At 44.2% G+C, this 16,310-nt stretch overlaps 1 protein-coding gene across 1 annotated transcript in view; it reads right to left on the bottom strand.

Moving 5' to 3' along the window:
- Positions 1 to 11,725: 11,725 nt before the first annotated feature.
- The window catches only part of LOC139536011 (fibroblast growth factor receptor substrate 2-like), a 48,845-nt gene continuing 44,260 nt past the window's right edge, over positions 11,726 to 16,310 (bottom strand). The window contains exon 6 of the mRNA XM_071336076.1: positions 11,726 to 16,132. Coding sequence (XP_071192177.1) covers positions 14,750 to 16,132 — 1,383 coding nt within the window. The 3' untranslated portion in view covers positions 11,726 to 14,749. The remainder of the gene's footprint in view (positions 16,133 to 16,310) is intronic.

Below are 16,310 nucleotides of genomic sequence, written 5' to 3' on the forward strand. Positions count from 1 at the left end.
GCTACAGAGGAAAACAACACAGAATAACTTCCTGGGAGTACTTTTCCACTGGGACCGAGCTGCTGGGGTCATTGAGATTGGCAAAGTTGCTAACAACTAAACCAGATAAGCTGAGCTGTCTCTGGTATGTCAGAGCTGGTCATTAGGCTTTGGTCATTTGGTAATCGGGAAATGCTGATCATGGACCACTTATTATGTTGTTATTTAAACATATTTAGTCAACAATCCCTTCTCTCCCTATTATATCTTTGTAAAACAAGAAACTTCTCTGTGTTTTATTAAGATGTACAGTATACAATAAAAAAATAACACATTTTAATTGAATATATTACTGCAGTATTTGTTCGTGTCAAGGTACAATTTGTTCAAGCAGTGGTTCTAAGTTGACAAAATTCTTTTGAAATGCCATTCATTCACAGAAAATGAAGGTGCAGGTGTAAACTTTTGACTATGTTACTGAGTTGGCCTGGTTAAGTATCCACCATAGTTGCTGGAACCGGTCTGAACAGAACAATGTGAAAAGAAAATATATGAGCCAGCATAGTACAGTTTGGGTTGGCCCAATAGTGTGAATCAGACATACAGTGGGGCAAAAAAGTATTTAGTCAGCCACCAATTGTGCAAGTTCTCCCACTTAAAAAGATGAGAGAGGCCTGTAATTTTCATCATAGGTACACTTCAACTATGACAGACAAAATGAGGGAAAAAAATCCAGAAAATCACATTGTAGGATTTTTAATTTATTTATTTGCAAATTATGGTGGAAAATAAGTATTTGGTCACCTACAAACAAGCAAGATTTCTGGCTCTCACAGACCTGTAACTTCTTCTTTAAGAGGCTCCTCTGTCCTCCACTCGTTACCTGTATTAATGGCACCTGTTTGAACTTGTTATCAGTATAAAAGACACCTGTCCACAACCTCAAACAGTCACACTCCAAACTCCACTATGGCCAAGACCAAAGAACTGTCAAAGGACACCATAGTCATTACCCGCTTTGGTGGCGCCTCTGGAGCGGGGACCCTTGCAGCGAGTCCCGGACTGAAGACCATCGTAGAGGGCGCAACCGCACCAGGGCTGCAGCTCCGGACTGAGTGGTAGCTCCGGACTGAGGGGCAGCTCCGGACTGAGGGGTAGCTCCGGACTGAGGGGCAGCTCCGAACTGAGAGGCAGCTCAGGACTGAGGGGCAGCTCCGGACTGACAGGCAGCTCCGGACTGAAAGGCAGCTCTGGACTGACGGGCAGCTCCGGACTGAAGGGCAGCTCCGGACTGACGGGCGGCTCCGGCAGCTCCTGACTGGCGGGCGGCTCCGGCGGCTCCTGACTGGCGGGCGGCTCCGGCGGCTCCTGACTGGCGGGCGGCTCCGGCGGCTCCTGACTGGCGGGCGGCTCCGGCGGCTCAGGACAGATGGGCGGCTCAGGCGGCGCTGGACAGACGGGCGGCTCAGGCGGCGCTGGACAGACGGGCGGCTCAGGCGGCGCTGGACAGACGGGCGGCTCAGGCGGCGCTGGACAGACGGGCGGTTCAGGCAGAGCTGGACAGACGGGCAGCTCAGGCGGCACTGGACAGACGGGCAGCTCAGGCGGCGCTGGACAGACGGGCAGCTCAGGCGGCGCTGGACAGACGGGCAGCTCAGGCGGCGCTGGACAGACGGGCAGCTCAGGCTTGCCGAGGCGCACTGTAGGCCTGGTGCGTGGTGCCGGAACTGGTGGTACCGGGCTGGGAACACGCACCTCAAGGCGAGTGCGGGGAGAAGGAACAGGGCGTACTGGACTCTGGAGACGCACAGGAAGCCTGGTGCGTGGTGTTGGCACTGGTGGTACTGGGCTGGTGCGAGGGGCTGCCACAGGTGGACTGGTGCGTGGAGAAGGCACCGGATAGACCGGACCGTGGAGGCGCACTACAGGTCTCGAGCACCGAGCCTGCCCAACCCTACCTGGCTGAACGCTCCCCGTAGCCAGGCCAGTGCGGCGAGGTGGAATAGCCCGCACTGGGCTGTGCTGGCGAACCGGGGACACCATGCGTAGGGCTGGTGCCATGTACACCGGCCCGAGGAGACGCACTGGAGACCAGATGCGTAGAGCCAGCTTCATGGCACCTGGCTCGATGCCCACTCTAGCCCGGCCGATACGAGGTGCTGCTATGTACAGCACCGGGCTATGCCTGCTTCCCGGGGACACCGTGCGCATCTCTGCATAACACGGTGCCTGCCCGGTCGCTCTCTCTCCACGGTAAGCACGGGGAGTTGGCTCAGGTCTCCTACCTGGCTTAGCCACACTCCCCGTGTGCCCCCCCCCAATAAATTTTTGGGGCTGCCTCTCTGGCTTCCAGCCGCGCTTTCGTGCAGCCTCCTCATACCACCGCCTCTCCGCTTTCGCTGCCTCCAGCTCAGCTTTGGGGCGGCGATACTCACCAGCCTGTACCCAGGGTCCCTTGCCGTCCAGAATTTCCTCCCAAGTCCATTGCTCCACAAAGCGCTGTTCCTTCCTTTCACGCTGCTTGGTCCGGTTGTGGTGGGTTATTCTGTCACGTTCGTCGTTTGGATGAAGAGAGGAGGACCAAGGCGCAGCGTGATAAGAATACATTATTCTATTTATTTAACGAAACGAAGAATACTTAAACAAACTATGCAAAACAACAAACGAACGTGAAGCTATATATTAAACAAGTGCATACACAGGCAACTTACATATAGACAATAACCCACAAAATACCCAACGGAATATGGCTGCCTAAATATGGCTCCCAATCAGAGACAACGATAAACAGCTGCCTCTAATTGAGAACCAATCTAGGCAACCATAGACATACAAACACCTAGACTAGTAAACACCCCATAAACATACAAAAAACCCTAGACAAGACAAAACACATACATCCCCCATGTCACACCCTGACCTAACCAAAATAATAAAGAAATCAAAGATAACTAAGGTCAGGGCGTGACATTTACAGACAGATTATTTCACTTATAATTCACTGTATCACAATTCCAGTGGGTCAGAAGTTTACATACACTAAGTTGACTGTGCCTTTAAACAGCTTGGAAAATTCCAGAAAATGTCATGGCTTTAGAAGCTTCTGATAGGCTAATTGACATCATTTGAGTCAATTGGAGGTGTACCTGTGGATGTATTTCAAAGCCTACCTTCAAACTCAGTGCCTCTTTGCTTAACATCATGGGAAAATCAAAAGAAATCAGCCAAGACCTCAGAAAAAAAATTGTAGACCTCCTCAAGTCTTGTTCATCCTTGGGAGCAATTTCCAAATGCCTGAAGGTACCACATTCGTCTGTACAAACAATAGTACACAAGTTTGAACACCATAGGACCACGCAGCCGTCATACCGCTCAGGAAGGAGACACGTTCTGTCTCCTAGAGATGAAAATAATTTGGTGCGAAAAGTGCAAATCAATCCCAGAACAACAGCAAAGGACCTTGTGAAGATGCTGGAGGAAACAGGTACAAAAGTATATATATCCACAGTAAAACGAGGCCTATATCAACATAACCTGAAAGGCCGCTCAGCAAGGAAGAAGCCACTGCTCCAAAACCGCCATAAAAAAGCCAGACTACGGTTTGCAACTGCACATGGGGACAGAAATGGTACTTTTTGGAGAAATGTCCTCTGGTCTTATGAAACAAAAATAGAACTGTTTGGCCATAATGACCATCATTATGTTTGGAGGGAAAAGGGGATGCTTGCAAGCCGAAGAACACCATCCCAACCGTGAAGCACGGGGGTGGCAGCATCATGTTGTGCGGGTGCTTTGCTGCAGGAGGGACTGGTGCACTTAACAAAATAGATGGCATCATGAGGATGGAAAATGATGTGGATATATTGAAGCAACATCTCAAGACATAAGTCAGGAAGTTAAAGCATGGTCGCAAATGGGTCTTCCAAATGGGCAATGACCCCAAGCATACTTTGTGGCAAAATGGCTTAAGGACAACAAAGTCAAGCTATTAGAGTGGCCATCACATATTCCTGACCTCAACCCTATAGAAAATGTGTGGGCAGAATTGAAAAAGTGTGTGCGAGCAAGGAGGCCTACAAACCTGACTCAGTTACACCAGCTCTGTCAGGAATGGGCCAAAATTCACCCAACTTATCGTGGGAAGCTTGTGGAAGGCTACCCGAAATGTTTGACCCAAGTTAAACAATTTAAAGGCAATGCTACCAAATACTAATTGAGTGTATGTAAACTTCTGACCCACTGGGAATGTGATGAAAGAAATAAAAGCTGAAATATATCATTCTTTCTACTATTCATATTCTTAAAATAAAGTGGTGATCCTAATTTACCTAAAACAGGGATTTTTTTACTAGGATTTAATGTCAGGAATTGTGAAAAACTGAGTTTAAATGTATTTGGCTAAGTTTTATGTAAACTTCCGACTTCAACTGTACCTTGGTTTTTGTGGTAAATGTGAGTGAAAAAAAACTGTTTTCACACCCATACCTTGTCCATAATGTAGAGGCCTATGTTATATTCATTGAAGAGGTAAGGGAGGATGGTAAATGTGATCTGCATAACATACCATTACTAATTGACATACCTTTGTATACCTCCTCATCTGTACACCTACAGACCTACACACAAAAGTGAGCAGATCAGTCACCTGCACCCAATATAGCTAGACTTCAAAATATTCTTATAGCCTACATATTCTTAGCTCTTTGTTGATTGATATCCATTGAATTGTGGTGTCCATTTTCTGTTTTAGAATGATTTGCACAAATATGAAAAGATATGGTATCATCATAAAACAACAACAATTATATAATACAAGGTAGAAACCTTACCTTAAATTGAGGAGATCTTAACATTTCCCAATTAAGTGCCTGCACCTGCTGTCCTTTCAAATGAAAATCCAAATGTTTCAGTTAGGCAGTTAGGTTCCTGCAAGAACCCCCAACCTCGATGAACCCCACCTCCTATGGGGTTCTTGGAAGAAGCTTTTGGGGGCAATTTTCAGTGCCAAGAACCCTAAGGTTCTTTGAAGAACTTTGAGGCTCTTAGAAGAACACTTGTGGAACCCCTAATTTTTAGAGTGTACAAGCAGGTGGCATCCAAGCCTTACACATAACAGTACACACTACATCACCGCACTCCCTCTCTTGCTCTTGGTCCTCATCTTTGTAAGTCACATTGATTTAGCGCCTGTGTGTTTTATCAGTTTCTTTATGAAAATATTTAGCGAACTCCATGACAGTAGCTAAAGCAAGGGGCTAATAGCAACACACAAGTAGACTGCAAATTGGGCGGCAGGTAGCCTAGTGGTTAGAGCTTTGGACTAGTAACCGAAAGGTTGCAAGATTGAATCCCCAAGCCGACAAGGTAAAAATCTGTCGTTCTGCCCCTGAACAAAGCAGTTAACCCACTGTTCCTAGGTCGTCATTGGAAATAAGAATTTGTCCTTAACTGACTTGCCTAGTTAAATAAAGGTAAAATAAAAAATGCTGGGGCAGGCATGCCCTGAGCTCCTGAAGTGAGCGCCATTGGAGCGGGCAAGAAGGCTGACAATCTAGCCTTTGGGAATCTTGCTCCATGTCAAATTGGGCACACTCCGCTCATATACTCTGATCAGGGACTGGTAAGCTACTTCTACAATCTTTCCTCCTTGGGGGGCTGCTTCAAAATAACACTGTAGAAGTGACCAAACTAGTGTCACCTCAGGAACACTGGCCTATAGGATGTCAATGCTCAATAACATTCACAATGTTAGCTTCTGTTACACAGGATGGGTTCTTCTGTTACCACTACAAACATGCATTATGGATTCTAAGATCAGTTGGAACCTTTCCTCTAGCATCTTATATTGCTTACACCAAACGGAGTAAAAACAATAAAAGCTCTTCTTTATTTGTGAGATTCCTCTTTATGACACAATGGATCATTAGCCATGAAACAAGACAGACGTATCAACACAACAAGACAACTATATAAAGCATATTTACAGCTGGATCAAAATCTCTAGTACTTACAAGACCATGCTCTCTGTACAAAAAATTATAAAAACGTGTTACACAGGCAGACGCCAAGTGCATGCTCAAAGTAAGGTAGTAAACAATATTTCACCTGCCAAAAGCAGTCTAAAAATGTATGTAATGTTGAATTTCAGTTTTTTTGTAAAACAAGATTATTATGAAGTAATATTCCATTGAAATGTACATACTCCAATCTTACTGTGGGCAATTTTAACAGGTACAGGCAGCTATTGATCATTTCCTCCAATGGAATGATTCAGTGTAAAAAAAAAATCTGCTTCGGATTAAAATATTATTTTGATGACTATGTTCTTTACAGTTTAATTTTAATGTTGACATTACATTTAGTCACATACATATTTTTCGTACAAGTCACACTCTTCAATGGTTTATATACCATAACTCTCACCAAATGGCATGTATTCACCATTATGGCATTCATCAAAATAGTTTCATTTACGAAATGGCATGCCAGTTTAGTTTTGTATTGGGACAGGAACAGGAGGGGTACAGATAACATCCTGTAATATATGGGTCATCTTCTCTCAGAGTGATGGTATATGACATTTTTTATTCCCCAAATATAATGAGATGTTATGAGTTTCATCTTTCCACATTTCAACAGATGTAGCAAAAATAGCTTAGTTACAGTAGCTCCAATGAAGACAAGAGAAGACCTTCACTGCATCATACCCATATATATTATGTACATACCGAGAGACACATACTTACAAGAAATGCAAATATATACGAAGAAGAAACTCGCATAGCAAATGTTTAAATTGAGAAAACTTTTGAACACTCACTTTTCTGTTTTCAGCAAGGATAGAAACATTAAGCATAGTTGCCCTTCAGCTATACAGAGTCTCTCTTTGCTTATTACATTCATACCGCAGGTAAAACCAAGACCAGAGGGTGTCTCTCAAGGAGAATCCTATAGAGTTCCTGGTGAGTCTCAGCAAGTTGTGTCCCTGACCTTTGGTCAAAGTCATCGTACTCAAGGACATTTGGCACTCAGTCAATATTAGTGTATATCACAGTCAATTAGTTTGGCCCACCCCAAATTTCTATCAACCAATCAGCACAAATTCCATCACATACATATTATTATCACCATTAACATACAGGTTCAACAGGTTTCCATTGATCTGGTCTTATTGGACTAGAAGAGTGTTAGCTTAGCATGTGACTGGATGAAAATAACGGACTCCTGTCAATATCATCGTCACCCAACAGTGGATATCACACATGCATTCAATGGTAAATAAATAAACAAACAAAAAAACATTAAGAAAATACAGTACCAAGTCACTGTAACATTTCGTAGATTTTGAGCTACTTTGTTAGTACCTTGGTAACATTATGGCACTAAGTGCATTCTGGACCTAGAGCGGCATTTCGAGGGGCTGTGGAAGGAAAATTACTTATTTTCAAATAATCCCCATCATTGTGGCAAGAAACACCACTTGATGGCGATCTGCCTGTCAGGCAGTTGTAATGAAATTACAGAAAAGAGGGCAAAAACCTGTTGTTTGAATTAAATTATGGTAAAACTTTATTTTAAGATACACATATTAGCCACTAAGTTGTAGTTTATATGTGTGTATATCAGAGGAGGCTGGTGGAAGGAGCTATAGAAGGATGGGCTCATTGCAATGGCTGAAATGGAATCAATGGAATGGAGTCAGTCATGTGGTTTCCATGTTTGATACGCTCCATTAATACCATTCCAGTCATTACAATGAGCCCGTAATCTTTTAGCTCCTCCCAACAGCCTCCTCTGGTGGATATGCTGTACATAGCTCATAAAGGCCTTTATTATGTCTTATTAGCCATATATTGGGCCTTAATTAAGTGTTTTCTTATTCAAACATAAGTCATGTGTTACTGGCCAGTAGTGCTGAGCGATTAGTGCTTTTTGAGGTCGGTTTGGTTTCGGTTTGAGAAATTAATCACGGTTTTTGATTTTTCTTTTTTACATTAATGTGGGTTGAATGCTGTAAAAACACAGAAAACAACAATTGATGGTAGTGACTGCCTATTACTATCACTTATTAAGCTGTGATCTGTCATTGTCATTGAAAACAAGTCTAAGAAGCAGTAAATCGGTTTTATGTTAACTATTTTTATTCAAATCATTCTTAAGTTTAGTTTTGCGTCTTTTACTTTCAGTTTTGTACTCCAGCTTCAAACAGCTGAAAATACAATATTTTTGGTTATGGGAAATATATTTCACAGCGATTTATACATAAACTGAAATTAGGCAAACTATTAGAATATTAGCAACCAGGAAATGCCAGTGCGATTTCTGCATAGTGCATCTTTAAATAACATATTTTGGTAGAGTATATTCCATATTTGTTTTTAGTACGATGACTTTATTATTTCATTATTAAAACCCAAATGATGGTAGTGACTGCCCATTACTATTTACCACTTTTTAATGCACCATCCGTAATCATTAATCAAATATTTCAGTAGTGTAGATTTAAGCAATAAGGCCTGAGTGGGTGTGGTATATGGCCAACATACCACGGCTAAGGGCTGTTCTTAAGTGCGACGCAACGTGGAGTGCCTGGACACAGCCATTAGCCGTGGTATATTGGCCATATATCACAAACCCCCAAGGTGCCTTATTGCTATTATAAACTGTTACCAACGGAATTAGAGCAGTAAAAATAAGTGTTTTGTCAGCCAATCAGCATTCAGGGCTCAAACCACCCAGTTTATAATTTTTTAGGATTTATTTTTTAATCCCAAATCGTCATCACATTAGCAGCCAGCCAGCCAGCCATCTATCCATCTATCTCTGTGCTCCCCAAAGATTCATCCTATTTAGGCAAGCAGCCTAACTAGCTGGCTGCTGTCTGACTAAATCACTGTTTCAGTTGTTCTTCAAAGTAGATAAGGCACACTTTTAATACTGATGAATAACAACTATCAATCGATTAGATTAATTTTCGGTCGGGTAGATACCTAAACAACTGTTCCCTCGTTCGTGACGCGTTCTATGAATTTCTGTCTTTCCTTCCTTCTCATTCTGCCGGTCCCACAGGTTTGAACCAATGTGAACAGGCCGTTGAAGGCGCAATGGATTCTGTTCATTGTAGTTATTTACCCCCTCCCTGCAACGTCCCACAGCTCATACTTGATCTCTGAAGAGAAACCCCACGTTGAGCTAGAGATCAATACGTAATGAAGTCTCCGCACTAACAATGGGAGTCGTTGTCCAAAAGCCCGTAAGGCAGGCGACAAGCTTAAATTCTAAATAAGGCCATATATAGAAAGGAATTGGGCTTATGTTGGACATATTTTGGCGACAGCGAAACCTCTCGCTTTGGCATCTTTCTCTGGTAAGAGCAAGAAATATTTACGAAATGGAATTAAAATAATTGAGTCTATGTCGTTAATTAAAAACTGAACATAAACCCGAAATGTCGGCTAATCGCTTAGCACTACTGGCCAATCCTTAATCTTTTCTCTCATTTTGAAGGTACATCAATGTGACAACATTGATATAACAAGATACAGTATGACTTTAGCATAGGGTACACTTCCACATCTTAAGGTACTATCCCTGTGTACCAAATTGATAACAATGACTGACTAATGAATGGGCCTAGATCAACAGTCAAATACAGTACACAGATATCTTGGCCATACGCCTCCTGATACCTAACCTGGCCCTTTAAAAGGCTTCAACATTCAAGAGCCACCCACACACATCTATCAGAACACTTGGCAACAGTCCCTTATGGCACAGTTAAGTCATGTGTAAAATAAGCGCACATCTGCTGTATATAAGACAATCAAGAAAACAGAAACATGCATTTTTCCACATTCTAATTTAAGCATGTATACAATAAAGTTGTATTATTATCAACAGAGGGCCTGACAGACGAAGGTCTTAGTTACAATGTCGATTCACATAAAAATAGGGATCAAATACAACAGACCTGCAGATCCATCAACAACACACCTCAAACCTCACACACATTGGACTGAATAAACCTCATCTCAATCAATACAACTCTATTAAACCATTATTGCGAAATGTAAACACCCTTTAAAATGTATCATGAAAAGATGTGTACAAATGGATATATCCCTGTCTGAAAAATGTCCACAGTGAGTAGACCTACATATCTCTTTCCATCAGATGAAATACAGTTACAGTGGGGAGAACAAGTATTTGATACACTGCCGATTTTGCAGGTTTTCCTACTTACAAAGCATGTAGAGGTCTGTAATTTTTATCATAGGTACACTTCAACTGTGAGAGACGGAATCTAAAACAAAAATCCAGAAAATCACATTGTATGATTTTTAAATAATTAATTAGCATTTTATTGCATGACATAAGTATTTGATCACCTACCAACCAGTAAGAATTCCGGCTCTCACAGACCTGTTAGTTTTTCTTTAAGAAGCCCTCCTGTTCTCCACTCATTACCTGTATTAACTGCACCTGTTTGAACTCGTTACCTGTATAAAAGACACCTGTCCACACACAATCAAACAGATTCCAACCTCTCCACAATGGCCAAGACCAGAGAGCTGTGTAAGGACATCAGGGATAAAATTGTAGACCTGCACAAGGCTGGGATGGGCTACAGGACAATAGGCAAGCAGCTTGGTGAGAAGGAAACAACTGTTGGCGCAATTATTAGAAAATGGAAGAAGTTCAAGATGACGGTCAATCACCCTCGGTCTGGGGCTCCATGCAAGATTTCACCTCGTGGGGCATCAATGATCATGAGGAAGGTGAGGGATCAGCCCAGAACTACACGGCAGGACCTGGTCAATGACCTGAAGAGAGCTGGGACCACAGTCTCAAAGAAAACCATTAGTAACACACTACGCCGTCATGGATTAAAATCCTGCAGCGCACGCAAGGTCCCCCTGCTTAAGCCAGTGCATGTCCAGGCCTGTCTGAAGTTTGCCAATGACCATCTGGATGATCCAGAGGAGGAATGGGAGAAGGTCATGTGGTCTGATGAGACAAAAATAGAGCTTTTTGGTCTAACTCCACTCGCCGTGTTTGGAGGAAGAAGAAGTATGAGTACAACCCCAAGAACACCATCCCAACCGTGAAGCATGGAGGTGGAAACATCATTCTTTGGGGATGCTTTTCTGCAAAGGGGACAGGACGACTGCACCGTATTGAGGGGAGGATGGATGGGGCCATGTATCGCGAGATCTTGGCCAACAACCTCCTTCCCTCAGTAAGAGCATTGAAGATGGGTCGTGGCTGGGTCTTCCAGCATGACAACGACACGAAGCACACAGCCATGGCAACTAAGGAGTGGCTCCGTAAGAAGCATCTCAAGGTCCTGGAGTGGCCTAGCCAGTCTCCAGACCTGAACCCAATAGAAAATCTTTGGAGGGAGCTGAAAGTCCGTATTGCCCAGCGACAGCCCCGAAACCTGAAGGATCTGGAGAAGATCTGTAGGGAGGAGTGGGCCAAAATCCCTGCTGCAGTGTGTGCAAACCTAGTCAAGAACTACAGGAAACGTATGATCTCTGTAATTGCAAACAAAGGTTTCTGTACCAAATATTAAGTTCTGCTTTTCTGATGTATCAAATACTTATGTCATGCAATAAAATGCAAATTAATTACTTAAAAATCATACAATGTGATTTTCTGGATTTTTGTTTTAGATTCCGTCTCTCATAGTTGAAGTGTACCTATGATAATAATTACAGACCTCTACATGCTTTGTAAGTAGGAAAACCTGCAAAATCGGCAGTGTATCAAATACTTGTTCTCCCCACTGTATGTGGATTACAGTTGCTAGGCCTGTGCTGCACCTTCAGCCACTTTACTTCAGATTAGACAGCCAGATCGTAATGAAAACAAGGTTTGGTAGGATGATTATCACACCAATGAGGAGAAATAAGAAATAGAAATGAGAAATTACAACTTCCTTGAATTAAAAACAAATGTCTTTCCATACCGGTAGCCCATATGCACTGATCTTGAGTGACCTCTTCTTACGGTCTGAACTTCTGTGACAAATAGCTTACATACTGTCTCAATATGTTTATAGCAGCATAAAACCAGTGGAGTTGTGATGACTGGATAGATCCAACCAATCCTTTGTCTCACTCCAATATGGCTGTCGATGTATAACCTAGCCTATGAGGTGAAATGTGTCTTTCTTGCCCAGTTAAGAATCAGCTAGACAGATTCATGAGGAGGAGTACACAGGGTTAACAATTTAAATCCTGTGGCCATATGTATCAAGAGTCACAGAGTAGGAATGCTGCGTTTTAGAATACAATTAATACGATTACATTGACAGGGGAGACCTGATCCTAGATCAGCACTCCTACTCTTGATACATACACTCAGAGGCCAGTTTATTAGGTACACCACCCCGTTCACGAAAATGGTTCGCTCCTACAGACAGTGAGTCACGTGGCTGTGGCTTGCTATATAACGCAGGCAGACAGGCATCCAGTTACTGTTTGATTGAATGTTAGAATTGGGCAAAACGAGTGACCTAAGCAACTTTCAGCGTGATATGATGGAAACGGCCGGTCCTCCTGGGCTTTTCATGCACGACAGTGTCTAAAGTTTACCGAGAATGGTGCGAAAAACTAAAAACATCTATAGTCAGTGGCAGTCCTGTGGGTGAAAACAGCTCGTTGATGAGGGGTTAAAGGAGAATGGCAAGAATCGTGCAAGCTAACAGGCGGGGCCACAAACAGGCAAATAACAGGGCAGTACAACATTGGTGTTCAGAACGGCATCTCGGAACGCACAACTCATCGGCCCTTGTCACGGATGAGCCATTGCAGCAGACGACCACACCGGGTTCCACCCCTATCAGCTAAAAACAAGGAGAAAAAACAAGAAGAATCGTCCCCAGTTATAAAAATAAATAAAAAATGTACGCCTGATCCCACGAATCCCGGTTCCTTTTGCATCATGCAAAATCCCTTGATACCAATTGAGCAACATTTCCATTCCCAGAAGAATTCAGGCTGTTCTGGAGGCAAAGGGGGGTCAGGCCCGGTACTAGATAGGTGTACCTAATAAACTGGCCCTTGAACTCCAACTTTTCTTTTGTTTTTGACATGTAGGCTAACTCCTTCTTGCCTCTTAGCCCTCAGGTTTTCTTCTACAAATCCTAATGGAACATTGATTTGATTCATAATGTTCATACAGGTAACTAAAGATTTGGCACTTTAATATGTTAATACAGTCTTCTTCAGAATGTAATGTTATTAATTACAGGCATAACAATGGTATTACAATGGTGTCCCAGACAGTGTGCTGATGACTGGTGATACTTTGGTCTCCAAATCACCAACTGACTGGATTATGAAAAACTGGTCGTCACATTTTTTTGCAAAACAATCACAATATAGACATCTCGATGAATGAATAAATAAAATAATATCCTCAGTCAAATGTTCACTGATAGACTTTCCATAAACAGCTAACATTACACATAGTGATATATTCCCCTCAGACCCTCAGTTATCAATCTGATACTTACTAAAATAGTAAACAAGAAGACCTACTTTTTATGTGAGGTTATTTGTATTATCTTCAAGCCGTTATCAAATTCTGCTCTGAAAAATTCCAGTTGCTATTGGTCTCTATAATGTTGCAAAAACAACAACATCCATACATAGTTTGGGCCTGTGTGATGACATCACCATCTCTAAGGAGTTTGTCAGAGCACAACCTTACTGTTACTCCAGAGCAGAGGGATTCTGAACTTTGGGGACATCAGTGGCCAGTGTCTGATCCCGAAGGTAAAAAGTGCAAAGGTAAGCATAGTTTAGGAATTAGATATGGATTCCTTATTCAAGTGGAATGATATGTGGTCAGAGGTCAATTCAATCATCTGTGTGTAGGGGGGCAGTAGAGGATGCTGAACGTCTATCAACACACTATCATTATATGAAGGAAAACTATTATTTCCATTTTAAATACAATTTCAACGTGAAAGATTTATATTTAATCTTGAGGAGAGAGAAAATTGATACATAAAAAAAGAAATCTGCTGTGAGGTCTTTTTTAGACTCAAAATATAATACTCGATAGGATGTACGATTTTACAATTCCAAAGGATTATGTGCAAACTGTACTGATCTGTACTAATTCCTGAAGGCAGATAGTTATAAATATATATCATCATCTGTCCTTTCTATCAGTCACAGGGCCAAAAGAAGTGCTTGTGATGTGAAGAATGCACATTATTAGAATACAATTGAGGGAATAATAAACTATTTTTCATATCAGGAAATGTTCTGTCAATTTAACAATGTGGACTAGTAAACCTGTACTCGGTAGTAGTTCATGTTCGTAAACAGGGATGTAAAATAAATAAAACAACAACACTGAATGATAATGGAATGAGGACCATAAACAATGGCAGCTAAAGGCTTTAACCATAAACCCAGCCAACCACGACCAAGGTTTCTGCTGCTAACTCAGACAGCATCTCACCACAGTCAGAAAGTGACCCATAATAATATTGCAACTTCAAACCAATCTTGCTCCATCAAGTGGAATATGTACGGATAGGTTTCAATTAGTTTTCTAATTAGGTACCTGTATATGATCCAACTGGTCAGGTCAGGACAGAACAGGACAGAAAAGGACAGGTGGATGGCTGGATGAGAGTGAGGGGTCCAGTGTGCTGCTGAGTTACTTATACCAGTCTATCCAACCAAGCCTGTTTCTCTCTCTCTTCTCCCTCCCTTCATTTTTCTCTGTCTCCTCCTCCTCACTGCGTCTACAGAGGCAGGTCTGTGCTGTTGTGGCGAGTCTTTCTCGACGTCCCATCGTCCCGGGGGAGGGCTTTCTGCAAGTTGGACATGGCTGCTGTCTTCTTCAGGTCGATCACAGCGTAGAACTCACTGCGCCGTGGGGCCTGCTGGGGGCCACATTTGAGGGGTGGCAGGCGCTGGTGCTGTGGCTGTAGTGGCTGGTGCTGAGACTGGGCTCCTCCTCCACCCCCACCGAGGGCCTGGCATGGCGGCTCTGCATCGAGGTCCACCTGGATATAGTTGAGTTGCCTCGATGGGGTCATATGACCGTGTTCACAGCCCTCTCCCCGACCAAACCCTCCTCCCGGCCGCCTACGGAAATCAAAGCTGAATATTCGTCCGCCACGGTCCGACTGGGGGTGGCAGGCCTGGAGGTGAGGGGGGCAGGCATGTCGCAGCCGGCTGGGCTGGACCTGCTCTGTGTTGACATAGTTCTGCAGGGCGTCACGGTGGATTCCCCCCCTCCCCAGCCCGTCCTGGTGGTACCCGTTGGGCGTCCCAGGACCCTCTGAAAACTCGTACTCGTCAAAGTCCTCCTCCTCTTCCTCGTACTCCTCCTCATCCTGTTCCTCGTCATCCTCGTCCTGCTCCTCGTCTCTATGCAGGGCGCGGTACTCCCACACCGGCGGCAGCGACGGCAGGTTCTCGTAGTTGAGCAGAGCTGTCCGCCGGTGACCTCCGCCCATCCCTACGCCCCGCTCACAGGGGTACCCCTGAGGGGGCAGAGAGGATGGGCCGTGGGGGTGCGGTTGGAGAGGGTGTGGGTGTGATTGTGCGTGACTGTCTCCAGTGGTGCTGCTGCTGCTGCTGGAGCCCACAGACTGGGACACGCTGCTGGGGCTGAGTCTCATCCGGCGCCCCCCTCTCAGGCCGTTGATGTTCTCATAGGTGAGCTGGCTGCCCTGGCAGCCCTCCTGGTGCTCGTGGCCAGGGTGCCGGTGCATCACATGGTGATAGTGAGGGTGGTGATAGGAGTGGGAGTTGCACAAGTGCAGAGGAGGCTCGTCCCCCTCTGCCTCTGAGCCTGTGGTGCCCTCTACAGGCAGCATGAGATGGGGATTGTGGCCCCCATGCCTCTCCCTCTCTAGCAGGTGGCGCTGTGCAGGGGTGGGTCCCAGCATGAATTTGACCTCCTGAGAGGAGGGCTGGAGGAATACCTGGGGTTCCTTGCGTTGTTCCTCCAGTGGGCAGCAGTGCATGCTGGCCTTCCCACCTCCTTGGCCCCCAACAGGCATGGCTCCTCGGGTTGACTCGTTGAAGGAGGTGGGCCGCACCTCAGGTAGAGAGTGTACACAGTGTCGACTGGAGAGTTCCCCATCCACAGTAACAGTATTCATATAGGTGTGAGCCTGCAGAGATGGGAAGAGAGAAAGAGAGCAAGAAAGAGAACGATAAAAAGCGAGAGCAAGATTAGCAAGGACTCAGAGAGGATATTACACACATTGCGAGGTGAGGAGTAACCAGCGGTTACAGTGCAGCTCGGTTCGTCACTATAATGTGAAAACTACAATGGAGCGGTGAGGGGTC

This window comes from Salvelinus alpinus, chromosome 12 (assembly GCF_045679555.1).
Source record: "Salvelinus alpinus chromosome 12, SLU_Salpinus.1, whole genome shotgun sequence".
Taxonomy (NCBI): domain Eukaryota; kingdom Metazoa; phylum Chordata; class Actinopteri; order Salmoniformes; family Salmonidae; genus Salvelinus; species Salvelinus alpinus.